Source organism: Rhinolophus sinicus, chromosome 17 (assembly GCF_057876585.1).
Source record: "Rhinolophus sinicus isolate RSI-liver-muscle chromosome 17, RSI-T2T, whole genome shotgun sequence".
NCBI classification, from domain to species: Eukaryota; Metazoa; Chordata; class Mammalia; order Chiroptera; family Rhinolophidae; genus Rhinolophus; species Rhinolophus sinicus.
In genome coordinates, this window is record NC_142517.1 from 211,185,079 (window position 1) to 211,206,770 (window position 21,692).

The 21,692-nt window shown below is 48.6% G+C and overlaps 1 protein-coding gene across 8 annotated transcripts in view; it reads left to right on the top strand.

Moving 5' to 3' along the window:
• Positions 1–21,692, top strand: part of SCLY (selenocysteine lyase) — a 42,255-nt gene that overhangs the window by 17,567 nt on the left and 2,996 nt on the right. For 4 of the 8 annotated variants that reach the window (XM_088793792.1, XM_019740917.3, XM_088793793.1 and 1 more), the window contains exons 3-11: positions 422–522; positions 4,562–4,742; positions 7,413–7,540; positions 7,724–7,888; positions 8,849–8,955; positions 16,973–17,009; positions 19,647–19,730; positions 20,246–20,345; positions 21,513–21,588. In XM_088793792.1, coding sequence (XP_088649918.1) covers positions 422–522; positions 4,562–4,742; positions 7,413–7,540; positions 7,724–7,888; positions 8,849–8,955; positions 16,973–17,009; positions 19,647–19,730; positions 20,246–20,345; positions 21,513–21,588 — 979 coding nt within the window. Of the gene's footprint in view, positions 1–20; positions 117–421; positions 523–4,561; positions 4,743–7,412; positions 7,541–7,723; positions 7,889–8,848; positions 8,956–16,972; positions 17,010–19,646; positions 19,731–20,245; positions 20,346–21,512; positions 21,589–21,692 lie in introns of all 8 variants that reach the window. The other 4 variants (XM_088793797.1, XM_088793798.1, XM_088793795.1 and 1 more) reach the window with 2 other exon arrangements.

Sequence of the window (21,692 nt, forward strand, 5' to 3'; positions counted from 1 at the left end):
TTATTTTTGTCGTTTTGCAGTGTGATCTTAAGCAAATTATCCCATCCTTTCATTTTCCTGTCTTGATGAATGGGAAGCAAGGCAGATGGCCACAGCTTCCCCTCCTCTAGCATCCGGTAAGAGGAACAGCATGTCTTAGGGCATTTTCGGGTTCCCCGGCGTCCTCCCATATTTATTTCTGGCTCTCACTAAGTTACTTCAATCTCAGTACTTCTGACTGATTTGCTAACATCTCACAGCTGTCCCTTCCCCAAGTCATTTCTAGGTTGTAGCCTGTTACCGTGGTTACGCTGACAGGCCATGTTTCGTTTTAGAATTGCCCACTCAGCTCTCTCGCTCCTTCGTGTCTGGTTGTTCTTTTAAACATGTTGATTGGGCTTGGGAAAGCAATGTTCATGAATTTCCGTTTTGGTCTCTCAAGGTAGGAAGGCCAAGGATATTATCAGTGCAGCCCGGGAAAGCCTTGCGAAGATGATAGGTGGGAAACCTCAAGACATAATCTTCACTTCTGGGGGCACGGAGGTAATGTTTCTAAACAGTCTCACAATCTCTTAGCTATAAGTTCAGTAAGAAATAGAAAGTGCTCCCTTTTATTTTATTATTTATTTATTTATTTATTTATTTATTTTTTTTTTTTAAAAGAAAGAATAATGCTTGGTCTTGCTAGTTTGCAAATTCACTTGACATAAGTAGCCATTATCCTATAAGTGAATTCCACGTAATATGTGATGTAATGTGTAACATAATGTCTGAATTCTCTGCACTACTCTTTCTGTGAAGACAATTTCCCCTTCATTTTGCGCTAGAATCTTCCCTTTGAAGCCCTGCTAAGTTGTTCTCCTCGTTAGGAGTGTGAGGTTTGACCCATTCCAAAGGTGCTTCTTTTTAAATTGGTAGAAGATACTCGAAGACCGCGGCCCCTGCTCAGTCAGCAGCACTCAGCACCTCGTTTCGGTACTGCAGAGGCAGGCATGACGGCCACCAGCTCACGATGTGACCGTCCACCTAGATAACCCAAAAGAGGGCCAGTCCGTTGGCTCAGGAGGTTGGCGCTCTGTGCTCCTAACGCCAAAGGCTGCCGGTTCGATTCCCCCATGGGCCAGTGGGCTCTCAACCACAAGGTTGCCGGTTGGACTCCTCGACGCCCACAAGGGATGGTGGGCTGTGCCTCCTGCAACTAACAACGGCAACTGGACCTGGAGCTGAGTTGCGCCCTCCACAACTAAGATGGAAAAGACGACAATTTGACTTGGAAAAAGTCCTGGAAGTACACACTGTTCCCCAGTAAAGTCCTATTCCCCTTCCCCAAATAAAACAGAAAAAGAAAACCCAAAAGAACCTGCAGCCAGATTATTCAAGTTCATAAGAAAATTTAGCAAAGTTATTACATAGAAAAAGCAATTGTATTTTTATATATCAACAACAAATGTTGTTTACCAGAGCACCAAAAAATGTGAACTATTTGGGAAACAAATCTAGTGTAAAAGAATTTGTAAGACACCCCACCCCACCCCCTTCACCACCACCACCGAAAAGTAATAGAAATCTTACTGAGAGGTGTCAGAAGAGTTCTGAATAAATGGAGCAACATACCATGTTCACAGACTGGAAGATTCGCCATCATAAATACATCACTTCAAACTGCTCTGTAGAGTCATTGCAACTTCAACCAAAATTCTGGCCCTTGTTTTGGTGGAATCTCACAAACTGATTTACATGGAAATACAAAAGGCCAAGGATAGTCAAGACTTCCTGAAGATTAAGAAGACGGGGAAGTGGGGCCGGCCCGGTGGCTCAGGCGGTTAGAGCTCCGTGCTCCTAACTCCGAAGGCTGCCGGTTCGATTCCCACATGGGCCAGCGGGCTCTCAACCACAAGGTTGCCAGTTCAATTCCTCGAGTCCCGCAAGGGATGGTGGGCAGCGCCCCCTGCAACTAAGTTTGAACACGGCACCTTGAGCTGAGCTGCCGCTGAGCTCCTGGATGGCTCAGTTGGTTGGATCGCGTCCTCTCAATCACAAGGTTGCTGGTTTCGACTCCCGCAAGGGATGGTGGGCTGCGCCCCCTGCAACTAGCAATGGCAATGGTAACTGGACCTGGAGCTGAGCTGTGCCCATGCGTTCGTCTGTCGATGGACAGAGGGACAAGGTATTTGCAACACACACCTGACAAAAGACTAGCATCGAGAATTTACTGGCAGGTACCCCAGGAGATACACGGACAGGAAGCTTGAACACGACTTCACAGAGGAGAAGCCAGGCGGTGCGTACGTGTGAAAAGTCCCAGAGTCAACAGCCCAGAGCCCCTCTGCACACCCATCAGAGTGGGAGGGGTGAAGGGTTCCAGTGACGCTCAGTGTGGACAAGGCCCGTGGACCCGTGGGCGCCCAGACAGGGCTGGCAGGAGTGCAGACTGGAAAAGCATTTGGAAGACGGTGGCATTAGCTGTAAAGCGGAAGACATGTACCCTGTCAGCCAGCCGTCTCACTCAGAGGTGCGTGTCCTAGCCAGACGAGACGCTTGGGCACCAGGGGACAGGTAAGGACGGTTCATGACAGCCAGAAACTGGGACCCACCCAGTTGTCCCTGCAGATTAGAATGCACCGATGTTAATACCTTGCGATGCAGCCCTGCTGTCCACACCACAAGCCACCTGCAACAACACGGGGCAAAAGAAGTCAGTCCAGAGAGGACGCTGAGGCTGGCCGAGCAGAGCCGAGGTAGCCGAGCTGAGTAAGGGGAGGGGGCTGCCGCCAGACCCCTGGTCACTGTGACCACCAACCCAGGACCAGACTCCTAGTGGCTCGAAAGGAGCCTCCTCCGCCCCAGCCACCTGTCTCGTCTGGAGCCCAGTGCCTAGGAGTGTCATAGCCTAAGCACAGGGTGCAGTTTTAGGAGTGACCTGCCGGTCTCAACAGAAGCTGCCGTGCTCCCAGTGTGCCAGAAGTGCGTCTTGAGGCTGCTCAGACGTCATCAGTGGCCCTGGCAAGGCACCTACAAGGGAGGGAGGCGGACGTGGGCGGGGCCTGGGCACCTTCGTCTTGTTCACAGCCTGAGGGTCGTCATTTTTACTCTGTTGTCCGCGGGGACCTATGGCGTGCGGGCTGCAAGGCTCCTCTGGCCACATGGAGCCCAGGAGGCTCCTCTTTTCTGGACAGAATCGCTATGTGGCAGCCCTGTTTTCTGGGACTTCTAAAGAAGCGTCCACCTTTTGGGGAAGCACGCCTGAGCCGGCATCCCTGACCAGCTCCTCGCCGATACCTAATTCAAGGGGTGTCGGATCCAGAAAACCGTGGTGTCAGCTGCCTCAGCTCTCCACCAGGCCCACGGTGTCACCCTCTGCGTCTCCATCCCCTGAGCACCGGCTACATGAGTGCCACCTGCAGCACGAGGCCAGCAGCCCATCGCCCTCACTCTGCACACACCTGAAGAGGCTGCATCTGTAATTGAAAAAAATTACTTCATTTCCATTCGTATGAAGGTCTAAAAGATGTAAAATAAACACTGTTGTTGAAGGCTGCTTACCTAGGAAATACAAGCATAAAATCGGGGTGTAGTTAGTTCGGGGTGGGGGGGCTTAGGAAGGGCACTGCAGTGTGGGCAGTGCTTCTGTCTTGACCCAGGTAACAGTTACTCAGGTAGTCACTGTTATACTTTTTTATTAAACTTAATTTATATTTTGCACGCTTTTCGGTACATATGTTATATTTAAATAGAAGAGAAAAGGTTACTTTTTTTAAAGGCTTCCCCCACACACACACACACTGCCTTGGTTGTCCACTTTCTCTTTCCACAGGAGACCAGTATTGTTTGTTTCTTTCGTGTCCTCCAGAGATAGTCTATGCGTTTAAAGCAAATAAGTATGTGGATTTCTATATTCTTCTCTGCTTCCCTTTCTACCTTTTCAAGAATTGTTTTGCATATGTAAGCAAACAAGTATGTATCTCGCCCTTGTTATGCAAACCGTAGAATACTGTATATACTATTTGCTACCTTTTTTCACTTAACAAGGTATCTTTTGATACCAGCCCCAGAGCATTCCCTGGCATTTTTATCGGCTTGGTGCTCCACTGAATGCTGTCGTGTAATTGATTTAACAAGTACCCTTACCGCTAGACATTGAAGGGCTTGCCGAGGTTTTGCTGGTACCAACAGTGCTATACCTCATAAATGATCTCTATAGCTACCATTTGCTTCTGTGCAAGTGTAGGATCTCGTCCTGAAACAGACTTGCTGGGCCGAAGAAGTTACTTGACAGATTTGCCAGATGGCCTTGGGCTGGCTTGCACCCCCACCAGCGATGGGGGCCTGGCCTCTCTTTTGACAGATTTATTACATTTAAAATTTAAGCCCAATGTTGTTTAATTGAGCAGAAATGAGTTCTGAAGTTTTTGAAAGGGTGAAAACCCCAAATCTTCATGGTTAGGCCTTTCACATGGAAAGGCGCAGTTCACATTTCTTTCTAAATGTGAACCCCCAGGAAAATCCAAGTGAGACAGATTGCTACTCTAACTCCCCACTCGGGACAAGTTTTGTGACTGATTTTTCTGCTCTGTCTTTGCAGTCAAATAACTTGGTGATCCATTCCGTGCTGCGGCACTTCCACAAAGCCCACGCCTCAGAGGGGGACGCGGCTGAGCGCCACCGCCTGGTGGAGGGGGCCACGCCCCACTTCGTCACCTGCACCGTGGAGCATGACTCCATCCGTCTGCCCCTGGAGCACCTGGTGGAAGAACAAGTGGCTGGTGAGTGACCAGCCTGGCTGGACTCCAGCAGGGACAACTCCCCTGACCCTGACGACTGATTCATGGGGGGAGCGGCCCGTGGGCTTGGTGAGCCCTCACCCTCCTGCACTCGGGGCTTCTGGGCTGTTCTCAGGTGCAGGTGACCCAGCCTGCCCTTCCAGGGAGCCACGTGGGCGTCATGGGTGCCCCGAGGTTTCCACTAAGGAAACAAGGGTGATCAAGTGTAGAACTAGTCATGGGTGTTTCCGAGTGATATTTCTGACTCTTGTGTATGATAAACATATACATATTTAAATGGCATGTCTATAAAATGCTAAATGGTGCTTTTCATCGTTTGATTTTAATAACTGAACTTGGCCTCACTTCCTCTAATGTGAGGAAAAAGGATCGAGCAGAGATCAACTTCTGGTGGTAAAAGCCAGAGTAATTGCACTCCTGCTGCAGGACTATCTCAGCAGGAGCCGGGGGCTCAGCGTGAGCGGGACAGAGGACAGGGTGGCAGGGCCTGGCCGCAGGCTCCTGGGCAAACCAAGGGATGAGTCAGGTTTGGCCTGCGGTGACAGGGCCCTGTCACTGTCACACAGCGGAAACTGGTCTTTTTTTCACTTCTGTGGTACAGCGTCTCAAGACACGGTGTAGCCACTCAGTTTTGAAAATGGAAGAGCCTTTTTATCCCAGGACACCTCTCCTTTACATAAGGAAGTGGTTTCTTCTCAGCATTAACCTTCTTACTTAATCTGCCTGGAAACCTGAAGGTGACTTGGGGAGAGTATTTTTAGCTGAAGCTAAAGAACTAACAGATCTGCTCAGTTGATGTGAAGTCATTTTGTTGATTTTCCTGTTTGATTATTTGGAAGGTTTTCCTCCTCCTGGTCCTGCCTGAATGCAGCACTTTAAAAAAAAAAAAAAACATCAGGCCTCACTTTCTTATTTAAATTGTAGTTCCCCTCCTGTCTTTTCTCTGTGTCCCACTTCTCTGGAGAAGGGCAACTTCTTAGTAGCATTGTTATCAGTTACTGTGGCAGTTAACCTCTTATTTAACATCACAGATTTTTACAAAGTATAAACGTCCACGTAGAGGAAATAATTTAAAGGTAGAAAGGTGTAAAGTACAAAGTAAGGTTCTTCCCGCCATCCTCCTTAACCCCCCTTTTCCCCTTTCCCCCCCCCCCCAGTCCTGTCCTGCTTCTCAGAGGCAACGCTGCCCTTGTCCCCTGGAGTTTTTCTGGTGGTTGGCATTTCTTTGCATTATTTCCAACTTAATACTTCATCGCTACAAACATAATCTCCATTTCTTGGTTTATCAGCTCGAGCATTTGTTTGCTGACACACACCCCCGCCCCCTACCCCCCCCCCATATAAAATGAAGACTTTGACTATCACACCCCCTCCCCGTCACCTCTCCCAACTGCTTTAGTTATGAATCAGCTTTATGGAAAAGATGTAATTCACATACAGTACAGCACTCCCATTTAATTGCAGTTCAGTAGATGTTAGTGTACTCACCGGCTTGTGCAACCATCAGACAATAAGCTATAGAACATGTAAAACCCCAAAATAAACCCCGTACCCACTAACTAGCTCTCCACTTCCCTCAGCCCTAGGCAGCCACTAACCTGCATTGTGTCTCTAGTGATTTCCCACTTCTGGACTTTCATGTAAATGGAATCACATGACCTGTGGTCCTTGGTGCCTGACTTCTCAGCATAGTGTTTTCAGGGGTTATCCACATCATGGCATGTGTCACTACGTAAGTCCTTTGTGCGGATGAATAACGCTCCATCTTATATGGACATTCCTCACATTTTCTTCCTGCGTTCCTCAGGTGATGGACATTTGGCGTTATGATAATGCCGTATGCGCGTCTGTCTGTGTTTGTGAGGACATGTTTTCATTCCTCCTGGGTAGCAGATGCTCAGCTCTGCCCTTCTCGTGCGGGTCCCTACCCGGTACCAGAGCCTGCGGGCTGCCCTTCCTGTCTTGGGCCTGTGGTGTCACCTGCTCGCTGGGTATAAGGCCGGTCCTCCATCTGCCTCAGCTGTTGGCCTCCGTGCTGCTCTCCGCCTGTGCACCCTGAACTTGGAGGGTCACTGGATCTGTCATGCTTTAGTGTTCTGAGTGAATTATTCCTCTTAGTCTAATGCCATTGTCTTTCTTTTGTCTTTCTGGGGATTCCCCCAAATTCCTTGTCCACATGTAGCCCTTATTTGGACGTAGGTCTGTTTTCTCATTTCAGGGGCACCTGAGGGGACAGTGGATGTGTTTGTCTTCCACCATATTGAGTCAAAAACCTCTCTTTAGTCAGCCACACTTACTTTCCATCTGCAGCAATAAGATAAGTGTCTGGGACAAGTGCAGGTCAGCGCTGAGAGTGAAGGTTAAGTGCGTGGCACGCTGAGACGTTCTTGTGAACAGAGTCCCCTCACCACCCCTGCAAGCAGAAAGGGGAGTGTCTTCCACAAAATGAACCTTCTTTTAAGAAGCCTTCAGTTGCTCATTCTGGGCAGGGGGATAATGAGGGACTTCTATTCCTTCTTTATAGCACTCTGAACTTTTCCAATAAATTACTTTTTACTTGTGGAAGATGCTTTCGTTAATCTGTATCTAAATGACCTGTCAAGAGAGGACACGTGATGGGGTTAACCTCAGTATTTGTGTTTTGTGCCTCAGCGGTCACCTTTGTCCCGGTGTCCAAGGTGAACGGGCAGGCAGAGGCTGATGACATCCTGGCTGCCGTCCGCCCGGCTACGTGCCTCGTGACCGTCATGCTGGCCAACAATGAGACCGGTGTCATCATGGTGCGTCCCTGGGGGGGAGAAGGGCCAGGCTCTGCGGGTGCTCGCGTCGCGCCGGGCCTCTTCTTTCCGTGTGCTCTTGGGGTTTGTAATTGTTTGGTCTGTCCGCGTTAACGCCTCCTGGTTTCTTTCCTTCGGTTTTCATCAAATCAAAGCAACCCACTCAGTTCTGCTTCCCCCCTTCAGCCCATCCCTGAACTCGGCCGGCGCGTTGCCGCCCTCAACCAGCAGAGGGCAGCCTCGGGGCTGCCGCGCGTGTTCCTGCACACGGACGCCGCCCAGGCCTTGGGCAAGCGGCGCGTGGACGTGCGGGACCTGGGCGTGGACTTCCTGACTATCGTGGGGCACAAGGTGCGTCCTCAGGGGCCCCTTCCCTCCTGTGGGGGAGGTGCCTCCGTGACCCGAAGGCTCGCTCTAGAGCAGAGCCCGCTCACCGCTGATCACTCACCTGGCCTCAGTGTCCCTGAGAGCCAGGCCCTGGCCCCAGGGACGAGCGGCTCACTGCCCTGCCCTCGGGAGCCCTCAGAAGGGGAGACCAGCGTCAGCTAGGATGGCATTTGACGAGTGCCACCAGGGGGATGATGAGGTACCCCAACCCACACGGGGCAGGAGGGGGCGGCCTGGCAAGACTGTGGGAGGGCAGTGAGGTCTCAGGTGAGATATGAGGCAGGTGGGTTAGCCAGGTAGTGTGTGCTCTGCACTGGGCAGAGAGTATGCAGACCCCTGGTCAGCCCACCCTTCTCCTCCCACCCCAACGTGGGCTTCAAACAATGACGGCTTCCTCTGACTTGATTTCAAGTGTGGCTCCTGAGTGTAAAGTTTAGTTGTAGCAGCAATTATCTTCCAGGTGGAATGGGGGAAAGGTCAGTCATGCAGAAGCTTCTTTCATCTTTCTGGCAGTGACCAGGGCCTGAAGTCTTTCTGGCACCCTGTTCTGAAGCACAACAAACACTCAGCTGGTTTTCAGGGGAGTGTGTACGTTGGCCTGACACTGTGGCCCTTAAAGTTTTTGCCTAATTTTGATTTGAAAACATGGGCTCATGCCAGGAAAAGCCTTTGGCGGTCTCTAGTCCCAGCCCCTCTCCTTTTGCACATTCTACCAGGGGATGGGCGGGGCGGCCCTGCTGCCACCCGGCACCTGCTCTGTTCCCAAAGGCCTTTGTGACGCTGATGTGTCCGAGCACTGGTGGGTGGCACCGCCATGGGGCCCACATGTTACCTCGTGTTTGTCTATGTGCCTCTCAGCCGTCAGCACACGTACAGAGAAGGCCGGGGGTCCTTGCTGAATACAGGACTGACTTTTCCTTTCAGCTCTATGGTCCCAGGATTGGAGCACTTTACGTCCGTGGGCTCGGTGAACGTACCCCGCTGTACCCGATGCTGTTTGGAGGTGGACAAGAACGGGGTTTCAGGCCAGGGTAGGTAGAAGCTAACGAAGTCTCTGACGCACTGGCCATGCTGTGTGTCTGCAGGGCAGTGGCTTCTGTCTCTGGGAGCACGAATGACACAGTCCACATCACTGCCGTTATCAGAACGGGCTCCACAAGTCTACACTTAGCACTCGCAGATCCGCAAGGATGCAAAGTAGAGGAAGGAAATCTCTGTTTCTTTCAACTACTTGAAAGAATCCGGTTCTGCTTGTAACTGGCCCAGTCCCTGCAGACGTGCCACTGGAGCCCTCCTGACTGAGACGTGCTGCTGGTCTCCCGACTTGGGGTGGGGGGCCGCACAGAGGCACCTGGTCTCTTTCTCATAGCTCTTGTGTCCCCGTGGCATACAGGGAATGAGGGGGGACCAGCAGCACACATTTTGTAAGAAACTTGAAAAAAGACAATCAGTAGCTGCCAAGACCGAGACGGCAAAGATGTTAGAATTATCAAACACGGATTTTAAGGCAGATATAATAAAAACGCTTCAATGGACACACTTGAATCAAATGAAATAGAAAGTGTCAGCAAAGAAGAAGACGATGTAAGGAACTAAATGGAAGCTTTAGAACTAAAAATTGCAGTAGCTAAAATAAAAATTCATTGGATGGGCTCAACAACAGAATCGGGTCACAGAGAAAAGAATCAGCAAACTGAAAGATAGGACAGTAAATAGAATTGTCTACTCTAAGCAACAGAAAAGAAATAGAGTGGGGAAAAATAATTGAACAGAACCTCAGGGACCTGTGGGACTATAACAAAAAATCTAAATTCATTTCATTGAAGTCCCAGAAGTAGAGGAGAAGAAAAGGTGGGCTAAAAAAGTACTTGAAGAAATCATGGCTAAAAACTTCCCAAATTTGACAGAAGATATAAACTCACAGATTTAAGAAGCTGAACAAACCCCAAACAGGATAAACTGAAAGAAATCCATGCAACACAATATAATTAAACTTCTGAAAATAACAGACAAAGAAAACATCTTGAAGGAAGCCAGAGCAAAAATGACACCTTACCTATAGGGGAAATTAATTCAAATGACAGTGGATTTCTCACCAGAAACCATGGAGGCTAGGAAATGGCACAATGTTTTACAAGTGCTCAGAGAAAAGAACTGTCAGGCCAGAATGTTATACACAGTAGAACTTTGGGAACGAGGGGAAATGAACACATTCTCAGATGAAGGAAACTAGTAGAATGTGTTACCAGAAGACCTATCCTAAAAATGACTACAGGAAGTTCTCTAAACAGAAAGGAAACAGTAAAAGAAGGAACCTTGGGGTATCAGAGAGAGCATGAGCAGTAAAAATACAGATAAATAAAATAGGCTTCCTGTCTCCTTTTGAGTTTTCTAAATTACGCTTGATGTCTTAAGCAAAAATAGCACAGTCCATATGGTTCAAAATGCATGTGGAAGAAATATTTAAGATAATTATAAATACAGGAAGGTAAAGGGATATAAAAGGAGGTAAAGTTTCTATTCTTTACTTGATCTTCTGAAAAATGTCCAGGTAACCCACAGAAAGGCAGGAAGAAGAAACTAGAAATAAAAACAGAGAGAGAGCAAACAAAAAATAAAATGGCAGACTTAAGTTTTAACATGAATAATTACATTAAATGTAAGTGGTCTAAATACACCAATTCAAAGACAGATTGGGAGAGTGGATTTTAAAAAACCGACCCAATTATATGCTGTCTACAAGAAACTCGCTTCAAATATAGTCATAGAGGCAGGTTGAAAGTAAAGAATGGAAAAAGATGTATCATATAAAGATTAATCAAAGGAAAGCAGAAATGGTTATAATAGATAAAGGGGACTTCAGAGCAAAGAAAATTACCAGAGAACAGGGTGGGGGGGGGGGCGGGGGACATTATATTAATATAATGATAAAAAGAGTCAGTCTGCCAAGAGGACATAACAATCCTCAATGTGGATGCACTAAACAATAGAGCTGTACAATATGTGAGACAAAAACTGACAGAACTGAAAGGAGAACTAGACAAACCCACAGACGGAGGCTCAATACCCTTCCTTCAGCAATGGATACAAGTAGACAAAAGTCAACAAGACTATGAAAGAACAATAAACCCATGAATCAACAGGATCTAACCTGTATTTTATTTTTTTAATTTTATTGGGGAATATTGGGAAGCAGTGAGTTTCTCCGGAGCCCATCAGCTCCAAGTCGTTGTCCTTCAATCTAGTTGTGGAGGGTGCAGCTCAGTTCCAAGTCCAGTCGCCGTTTTCAATATTAGTTGCAGGGGGCGCAGCCCTCCATCCCATGTGGGAATTGAACCAGCAACCTTGTTTCTGAGCCATCCGGCCGCCCCTCTGGAAGCTCAGTGGCAGCTCGTTGTCTTCAATCTAGCTGTGGAGGGCGCAGCTCACTGGCCTATGTGGGAATCGAACCAGCAACCCCGTTGCTCAGAGCTCATGCTCTAACCAACTGAGCCAGCCGGCCGCTCCTATTGTGAGAGTTTTTAATGAATGAGTGTTGAATTTTGTTACATGCTTTTTCTACCTCAAATTATATGATCATGTTATTTTTCTTCCTTAACAAGCTGGATTACAGCAAAATACATTCTTTTCAAATGCCACTGAATATATACGAATTGTGATCAAACAGTATGGTGAATGTTTAAATTTTAAAAAATTATTGCAATAAAAGACACATTGCCATTAATCCTTCTCAAAATACTCCACCTCATTTCAAACACACTTATCTTCTGTAATAATTTTTATTTAAACATTCATCGTATTTTTTTTTTATCATACCTCATACTAAGATCAACCATATCCTGTGCCATTAAACAAACCTCAATATATTTAAAAAACTGAAATTACACAGAATGTGTTCTCTAACCGCAATGGAATCACACTAGAAATCAGTAACTGGAAAATAATGGGAAAATCTCCAAATACTTAGGAAAGAAAACAACACACTTCTAAATAATCCATGGGTCACAGAGGAAGTCTCAAAGGAATTAAATACATTGAAATGAATGAAACTACAGCTTATCAAAATTTGTGAGACACAGCTAAAATACCCCTGAGAGGGAAATCTGTAGCACTAAATGCATACGTTAGAAAAGAGGGAGATTCTCAAGTCAATAATCTAAACTCCCATCTAGAAAAAATAGAACAAAATCAATCTAAAGCAAACAGAAGGAAGGGAATAAGAAAGATAAGAACAGAAATCAATGAAATTGAAAACAAAAATGACTTCTAAAAAAAATCACATAAAGAGCTAGCTTTTTAAAAATATTGATAAAACTGACAAACTTCTAGCAAGACAGACAAAATAAAAGAAGACACAAATTGCCAGCATCAAGAGTGAAACGGGATATCACTACAGACCCTACAAGTATCAAAAGGATAATAAGGGAAGGCTACAAACAACCCCATACACATAAATTTTTCAACTTAGGTAAAGTGAACCACTTCGTCAAAAAAAACACAAATGACCACAACTCACCTAATATGAGATAGATCATTTACATAGTTCTGTGACTACTAGGAAATTGATTTCATAATTTTAAAACTCCATACCCCAAAAATTTCCAGGCCCAGATTGTTTCACCAGTGAAGTCTACCAAACATTTAAAGAAGAATTAACACCTTTCCTACACAATCTCCTCCAGAAAATTGAAAAGGATGGGATACTTCCCAATTCATTTTTTGATGCCAGTATAATCCTGATACTAAAACCAGACAAAATACAAAAAAACTGCAAACCAAAGATGCCTCATGAATTTAGATGCAAAAGTCTTTAACAAAATACTAGCAAATTGAATTCAGCAATATATAAAAATAATGTATACACCATGACAAAGTGGAGTTCGTTCCAGTGATGCAAGGCTGGTTCAATATTCAAAAAGCAATCAATGTAATCCAGCTTGTTAAAGAAGAAAAATAACATGATCATATCATTTGAGGTAGAATAAGCATGTAACAAAATTCAACACTCATTCATTAAAAACTCTCAATAGGAGCGGCCGGCTGGCTCAGTTGGTTAGAGCGTGAGCTCTGAACAACAGGGTTGCCGGTTTGATTCCCACATGGGCCAGTGAGCTGCACCCTCCACAACTAGATTAAAGACAACAAGCTGCAGCTGAGCTGCTGGAGGGGCGGCTGGATGGCTCAGTTGGTTAGAGTGCAAGCTCTCAACAACAAGGCTAATGGTTCAATTCCCGCATGGGATGGTGGGCTGTGCCCCCTGCAACGAGGATTGAAAACAGCGACTGGACTTGGAGCTGAGCTCCATTCTCCACAACTAGATTGAAGGACAACCACTTGGAGCTGATGGGCCCTGGAGAAATACGCTGTTCCCCAATATTCCCCAATAAAATTAAAAACAAAAACAAAAAGTCTCACAATAATATGATTAGAGGAGAACTTCAACTTGAAAAGAGCATCTATAAAAATCCTGACAGCTAAGATCATGCTCCTTGGAGGAAAGCCTGAAGGTTTTACCCCAACGACCAGGAACAAGCCAGGGTGTCTCCTTTCACACTGTAAGTCAATAGTGCTGGGAGTTCTGGTCAATGTAGTCAGGCAAGAAAGGAAACATAAGGTGTATGGATTGGAAAGGAAGAGACAAAACTCCCAATTTGTAGATCCCATGATTGTCTATGAAGAAAACCCCATGGAATAGATAAGAAAACTAGAATAAAATAAGTGAGTTCAGCAAGGGCACAGGATCAAGATAAACAAACAGAAATCAATTGTATTTCTATATACTGATAATGGACATACAGAGAACCAAATTAAAAATACGTTACCTTTGACAGTCACTCAAAAACTACTCAGATATGCTGACAACTGCACAGTGCAGATGGAAGAAACAAAGGTCTAAATAAATGGAGAGGCATACCATGTTCATGGACAAAACTCAATATAGTTCAGATGTCAATTCTCCCAAAATTGACATACAATTTTAACACAATTTCTGTCTATCAAAATCCCAGCAAGTAAATAATTGGAACAGAATAGACATGACTAGAAAGATACCCAAATGATTTTTACTATTATTATTATTATTATTATTATTATTATTATTATTATTTTATTGGGGAAGGGGAACAGGACTTTATTGGGGAACAGTGTGTACTTCCAGGCCTTTTTTCCAAGTCAAGTTGTTGTCCTTTCAGTCTTAGTTGTGGAGGGTGCAGCTCAGCTCCAGGTCTAGTTGCAGGGGGCACAGCCCACCATCCCTTGTGGGAGTTGAACCGGCAACCTTGTGGTTGAGAGGACGCGCTCCAACCAACTGAGCCATCCAGGAGCTCAGTGGCAGCTCAGCTCAAGGTGCCGTATTCAATCTTAGTTGCAGGGGGCGCTGCCCACCATCCCTTGCGGGAGTCGAGGAATCGAGCTGGCAACCTTGTGGTTGAGAGGACGCGCTCCAACCAACTGAGCCATCCGGGAGGCAGCTCAGCTCAAGGTGCCGTATTCAATCTTAGTTGCAGGGGCCGGAGCCCACCATCCCTTGCGGGACTCGAGTAGTTGAACTGGCAACCTTGTGGTTGAGAGCCCACTGGCCCATGTGGGAATCGAACCGGCAGCCTTTGGAGTTAGGAGCACAGAGCTCCAACCGCCTGAGCCACTGGGCCGGCCCCTGCCCAAATGATTTTTGACTGAGATGCAAAACCAATTCAGTGGAGGAAAGATAGCCTTTCAAGAGATGGTACTAGAGCCACTGGAATCCATAGGCAAGATGAACCTCAACCCAGTCTCACATCTTATCAAGTATTAAAATAGATCGTGAACTTAGATGTTAAACAAAAAACTATAAAACTTAAAGAAAAAAACAGGAAAACATCTTCAGGCTCTAGGGCCAGGCATAGAGTTCTTAGACTTGACACTAAAAGCATCTATAATAGGAAAAATTGATAAGTCAAACTTCATCAAAATTTAAAACTTTTGCCCTGCTAAAGACTGTTAAGAAGATAAGAAAACAAGCTACATGCTAGGAGAAAATATTTTCAGATGACAGCTCCGACAAAGGACTAGTATCTAGAATATATAAAGAACTCTCAAAATCTAACAGCAAAAAAACCCAAACAATTCAGTCAGAAAATGGGCAAAAGTCATGAACAAGCATTTCAGCAACGAGGACACACAGATAGAGAACAAGCACGTGAAAAGATGTTCAAGGTCATTACCTGTTAGGAAAATGCGAACTGAAACCACACTGAGATGCCATCACTCCACACCCATCAGAATGGCTAAAATCAGTACGGTGACACCACCACATGCTGTGAGGACGCAGAGAGGCTGGACCCTCGTACACGGCTGGTGGGATGTATGTGGTACAACCGTTCGTAACAGTGTGGTAGTTTCCTACCAAACAAACATGCAACTTGTACAAGGCCCAGCAAGTGTGCTTGTGGGCGTTTATCCCAGAGAAACGCAGACTTCTCACAACGCCCGCTATACATGAGTGTTTGTAGAAGACCTGCTCCTAATAGCCCCAAACTGCAGACAGCCCAGGTGTCCTGAAATGAGAGAATAGCTAAACCAGCTGTGCGGTCTGCACAGCAGTGAAAGGAACGAACTGTTGACACACACAAACTACAGCCTGGAGGAATCTCAAGAATGATGGTGAATGAAAAAAGCCCAGCCCCAAAGTTATAAACTATGATTCCATTTCTAGAATATTCTTGAAATGACAAAATTATAGACGTGGAGCTAAGGGTTAAGGGGGGGGGGGGAGTGGGCCCAAGGAAAGTGAATGCATTCTCTGCCTAGTTGATATCTGCTGTAGTGTTACTTGGGGGGAAACTGAGTAAAGGGTACACAGGGCGTGTCTATATTGTGTATTACAACCACCAGTCGATCTGCATTATCTCTAAATAAAAAGTTGAATTAAAAAAAGAAAAGGCGGGACATCAGGTGTCGGAAGCGAAAACAAGTACCTCTGTATGTGTATGGGGTGTGGGAATCAGTGCAAGTTACCCTCGATGGCAGTGGAGGAGGGCTGACCACTCAGGGGAGGGTGGGGTAGTGGGGACGGCCTGGTAACAGGACTGGGCTGGCACAGCAGGCTCCAGGTCCTCCCCGGGCCCCGCTCATCCACCCTGCAGCCACGCTAGGCAGGCACAGGTCACAGGCCTTTCAGACGCTCCTGGTCTGATTCTGTTGTCCGCATATGAGGGGAAGGCCTGCAGAGGGGAGTGCTTAGGATCCCCTGGCTGGTGGAGGAGACAGGGCGAAGGACAACACCCAGGCCTCTGGCTCCTGGCCCAGAGCTCCAGACCACCAGTCCGTGTCAGAGCCCGCCTCCTGGGACAGCAGGCCCGTAAACTAGTTACAGGAAGAGGGTGAGATCGGGTTTCCTATAATCCCTGAGCTGTGCGATCACTTGTCTTGTTATCCACAGGGAAACAAGCAGTTGCCAGCTCCAAAGGCTTAAGAAAACTTGATTTAGACAAAACTTAAAATGAAGGAAATTCTTAAGTTGGTGTTGGTTTTTTTTCCCCCTGAAATGGAACGAAGAATCTTGTTTCCCAATTTCTTGGATCTGTGTACGAGAGCCCCTGGTCATGCAGCTTCTCGTGTCCCTTTCCTGCATGTCTGTCACGCCCCAAAGTCTAGTAACAAAGGGTTTGTCCCATTTCATGGCTGAGAGGCTTCAGAGGGAATGCGGCTGCAGGGGACAGCCTGAGGGCAGACCCCCTTGGCAGTAGGGACCAAAGAGGTGCGCTCAGGTCTGCAGTCAGAGGACGGGCTTCTCCGGGGAAGGAAAAGGTCCAGATGGAATTGTCACTGAGGACACCCGATGTGTTGCCCACAGACGGCCGTCTCCACTGTCACTGGGCAGGACGGGTACACTTTGCAGGGAGGCCTCTGGGGCATGTAGCTGCCATTCAGTTGACCCCTCAGCACACATGTGGAAAGATGGTGGTGCGATTCTGTTTTTATTTGAACACATGACTTTTATATAGACAGGATTCCTTCCTGGGACTCTTGTCTTTGCATGGCAATAGGATTGAATCCCTTCTCTTACAGGACAGAGAACACCCCGATGATTGCCGGCCTTGGGAAGGTAAGCCTTGGTGACCTTGGACAGATGACCTTGGTCTCCTTCCCTCTCCCTCACCTACCACACTCACAACACTTGTGCCACTGATGTGGGGTTTCTCTGCCACACCAGCTGGGTGCCCTACAGGTTAACTCAATTCTTACCCTGTCTAGCTGGAGGTGGCCTCAGGTCCACAGGTTAAGGGCTCAGTCCCACAAGACACGCCCCCCCAACACACACTTCAGACTCTAGTCCCAAATCCAGGGTGTCACCCGTGCTTCTGACCAACCAGCTGCAAATTGGAGGTTCTCATGATCCCCTCCCGAGGTTCGAATAATTTGCTAGAGCGGTTCACAGAACTCAGAGAACTGTTTTCCTACCTAGATTACCGGGTTTTTGTAAAAGGATGTGATAAAGAATACAGCTGACCCTCCCAGCTGCTCCACGTGTTCACCTACCTACCAGCTCTCCCAAACCTGTACTGGATTTTACGGAGGCTTCCATCCATCGTTAACTCCATTCCAGCCCCTGTCCCCTCCCTGGAATATGAGGCGTGGGGCTGAAAATTCCAAGCATCTAGGCAACCAGCCTCCATTCAGGAGCCATCCAGAGATGCCTCATTAGAACAAAAGACACCCCTGTTCCCCAGGGAATTCCTGGGCTTTATTCCAAGGGATTTAGGAGCCAAAGACCAAGTACTAGAACAATAGACCCAGGTGCTCCTACACCTTAGAATTCAGAGGCTTTCAGGAGCTCTGCCAGAACCGGCAGAGTCCACACACCTGTCCTGTCGTCTCACGTCAGTCCTGCTTTCCCAGGCATCAGCGCTTTATGGAGGTCATGGTCACAACCCCCACAAGTGACACATGCAAGGAAAACCCTCCAATTTTCTGTTTCAACCAGGAGGTGTTCTTGGGATCTGTGAAGTGGGTTTCACATGCTGGGCATTTACAGGGAAAAGCTCTTTTTCCGAGTCTTCTCATGAAAGAAATGCAGTGATGTCATCACAGCAGAGAAAGGTCAGGCTGCAGGTTTGCTGGGTCCCCTCAGTCAAGTGGCTCCACCTCCCTGAGCCCTGGCCGTCCTGCCTGCAGGATGGGGGTTGTGGTAGCAGCTTCCTAAAGAGATTTCTCCTGATGATTAGATGGGGGCTCACCTGAATGCTGGTGCCCCAACTGGGGGCCCCTAGCCCTGTGGTGACCCTTTCCCTACTCCTGGCTTGTACCTGTGCCCAGATCTTCTGATCTATCATCCACTCGGGGACAAACCGCCATCCCCTCCACGCTCCCTCCATGTCCAGCCTGGACTCAATGCAGTCTGAACCTGGCACAGGCCCTGTCTTCCCTGGAGGACATCTTCGCCACCCAGGCCACATCAAGATCAAGGTCGCTCCCGGCCTTCCAGCCTTCCCTGTTGCCCAGAGAGCCCCTGCTGTTGTCGCCTCTGTGTCCCATCATGTCCCTCTTCCAGAATATTCCCCCAGTCTTTGAAACTGTGCTCTGGCCCACACCCCAACTCCTGGGTTCCTCTGCCCCAGGAGTGGCCTGCTCACCCCACCTCCCATCCTGACACAGTCTCTGCCTGTTCTGGGCCCTGACACTGGCTGAGCCATGTTGTCATGTCCTCGTCCGCCTCCCGGCAGCTTTTTTGCATGGCTGCTGCTGGGACACTCCTCCCTGGCTTGTTCCCCCTGTGCCTTGTCACCTGTCCTCGGGCCCCCAGGACCATCCCAGCCTCCTCTCCACAGCAGCTCCCTTGGAGCTCTAACGCCAGCCTGTGCTCAGGTCTTGGACATCTCACGGCAGGTCCTGACTTTCCTCCCGGGAGACCCATGTCCCCACCTGCTTATTTGACATTTCCTCTTGGTCCACAAAGTGTTCCACTCTCTCCTTCATCATCCCTTCTTTCTCTGGGGTGCCTCCCGCCATCCAGGTTCTCACTTCCAACATCTAGGAGGTGCCCTTGACACCACCCTTGTCCCCTTCACCTGACGCACCAGCCAGGGCTCTACTGTATCCATGACATATGCAGGATCTTGTCCATTTCCACGGCCACCAATTCGGCCAGGTCATCCCATCTTTTGTGGACACCTGCCAGGCTCTCCCATTCTCCACACAGTGTCCAGAATGATGGTGAAGCACGCAGATCGGATCATCTGCCCCTTTCTCAGAATCCAAGGGCATTTGGATCCCATGCTGGTTGCACATAGGCTCAGGTCCCACCTGTCACCAGGGCCTCTGGGCCCTGTCCCCTCCCTCACTGTGGGGCACTCTCTCCATGTGCCTCGGGCTCTGCAGAGCGCTGGCAGGAGGCGGTTCACCTCTTCCCTTGTGTATCCCTCCTCACTCTCTGGAACCAAAATGTTCCTCGAGGACTGGGATTCTTTTTGGTCTTAAGGGCTGTGGTATCTCGTGCCTGGAGATATCAGGAAGTGCCCGATAAAGTAAATTTCTGCGGAAAAGTGCAGATAACACTTATCATGGCCCCTGTCACAGGTCACTTGGGAAGTACTATTTATGATGTTCTAGAAAATGAGCAGTTTGAGGAATGTCATCTCTGTCCCATCAGGAATCATCACCTCCATTACTCACAGCTCCTGGCTCTCCTTTGCTTGACAATAGTTGGATGCTTTCTTGCACTGTCACCTTCCTGTGTCCGTAGGCCGCCGAGCTGGTGACGGAGAACTGCGAGGCTTATGAGGCCCACATGAGAGCCGTTCGCGACTACCTGGAGACGAGGCTGGTGGTGAGTGGCGGTCAGCTGAGGGGCAGCCGGCTGTCTGTCGGGCCTAGTGGTTTCCTCTGCCAGTGAGCAGTGAGGAAGGGGACCCGTGACCCCAGAGGGCAGGCAGGACATGGGGTTTGACTGCACTGGACGAAAGGAGCTGTGTTGGCTGGAACCCACTGCCCAGGGGCTCTGGAAACAACCAAGGTCATGAGCGGAGAGGGAAGAATTAAATGGCTAGACGTAAGCTGGAGTCAGAAACCCCCAAAGACGGAGTTCAAACCCAGTGGATTATCTTTTCAGACTCGGGATACAGACACACCGGAGACGGTACATTTAATGACTGTGTGGAAGATCCATAGATACTCTGAATTTTTCTCCTAATTGTGCTTTCTATAGTCCCCTATTGTAGGTAGATGCGTATGGATCACTATTTTATGTGTTGAGGTTGAGGTTGAGGTTTTGTTTCCCAGAAGTCTAAAATTCATGAGCGAGGGACTTTGAAGCCGTTACTGAATATTTCATTGGTTTTTCAGGCTGAATTTGATAAGAAAATCCATCTCAACAGCCAGTTTCCAGGGACTGAGCGACTCCCGAACACGTGTAACTTCTCCATCCGGGGACCCCAGCTCCAAGGTGATGACTGTCTCCTCCTGGTCTCCCCATGGTGTGGCGGGGCTGGCAGGACGCCTGCTGTGGGGGGGACCACGGCTCGGGGAGCAGAAGTGGGTGGTGTCCTGTGGTGGGCGGGGCTCCGTGACGGCTCTGCCCACGCCCCCCCAGCTCGATGACCTAGTGCCCAGCGCTCCACCAGCCGGTGCGCCCACCCGAAAGCTATTAGGGAGGGCAATCAAATTCAATGCATTTAGGCTAGTTGGTCTATTTTTGTCAGCCATGTTTACAAAATATTTTATGAGGGTAAGGGAAAGTAGAGGCAGCCAACTTCAAAAACGGGCTCAGGGTAAGGACGAAGTGTAGAGCTGTGCGTTTTCCCTGTTCCTGCGACAGCCGCCTCCCACGCAGGAAGCTGTTGGGAAAACGGCTCGTCCTGAGTCCCTGGGGCCCGCGTCCAGGACGTGACCTGCCGTGTTTTCCCGCGAGGACATTCCCTTGGCCTCGCGAGCCCGCGTGATCCTCCTCTGCAGATCACATTTGCCTTCGAAGACCCGGTGGGGCTTGGTTGGTCGTCCTGGGTCACGGACTGAGCAGCGGGCAGCATATCGCTTAGCGCATCCTCGGGCTGCAGCGTCCTCACTGGGGCGGAAGCAGCGTGTCCTTGTCGTGGGAAGCTCAGTTCCTGTCCTCCTTCCCCCTTTTAATGGGGGCGGACTTTGTATTCAGTGATGACTGGCGTTAACCTAAATGAGGCAGAGTCCCCTTTTATTTAAACCTGCGGTCGTGGGTTTATTGTTTTACTCTCTGTCTGCGGGTGAGAGGCCTGGGCGTGCCTTCTGGCTTCATAAAGACAGCTGCCACGTGCCTCTACCTTTGGGAAACGCCCTTGTACGTTTATATTAAGTGAGGCAGCCAATCGGAATTCTGGGTGTCGCACTAGACAGCCTATTGGAAATAACGATTTCAAGGCCAGTTCTAAGCGAATAGTGCCTGCTTTTCTGCATCCCAGGAAGAGAGCAAGCATTTTCTCTGGGTCCTGCTGCACTTTCTGTCACCTGTGCTCGGGGTTCCGCCAGGCGGCACGATGAAGGGAGCCTCAAGACTCGCAGCACAGAAGAGGCAGCGGGGGCGGGACAGGTGAGCCCTGCCTGGAATTGCCACCTCAGGGGCCGTGTGCTGTCTCCTCAGGCCGCTTGGTGCTGGGACAGTGCAGGACACTGCTGGCCAGCGTGGGGGCTGCGTGCCATTCGGACCAGGGGGACCGGTAAGTGCTGTCCAGGCGCTGGGCCTGGCCTTCACGGAGCTGTGCAGCCTGGTGGGGACATAGAAAGTGACCAGACATTTCAGGGCCAGGGGCTGACGCTGTGT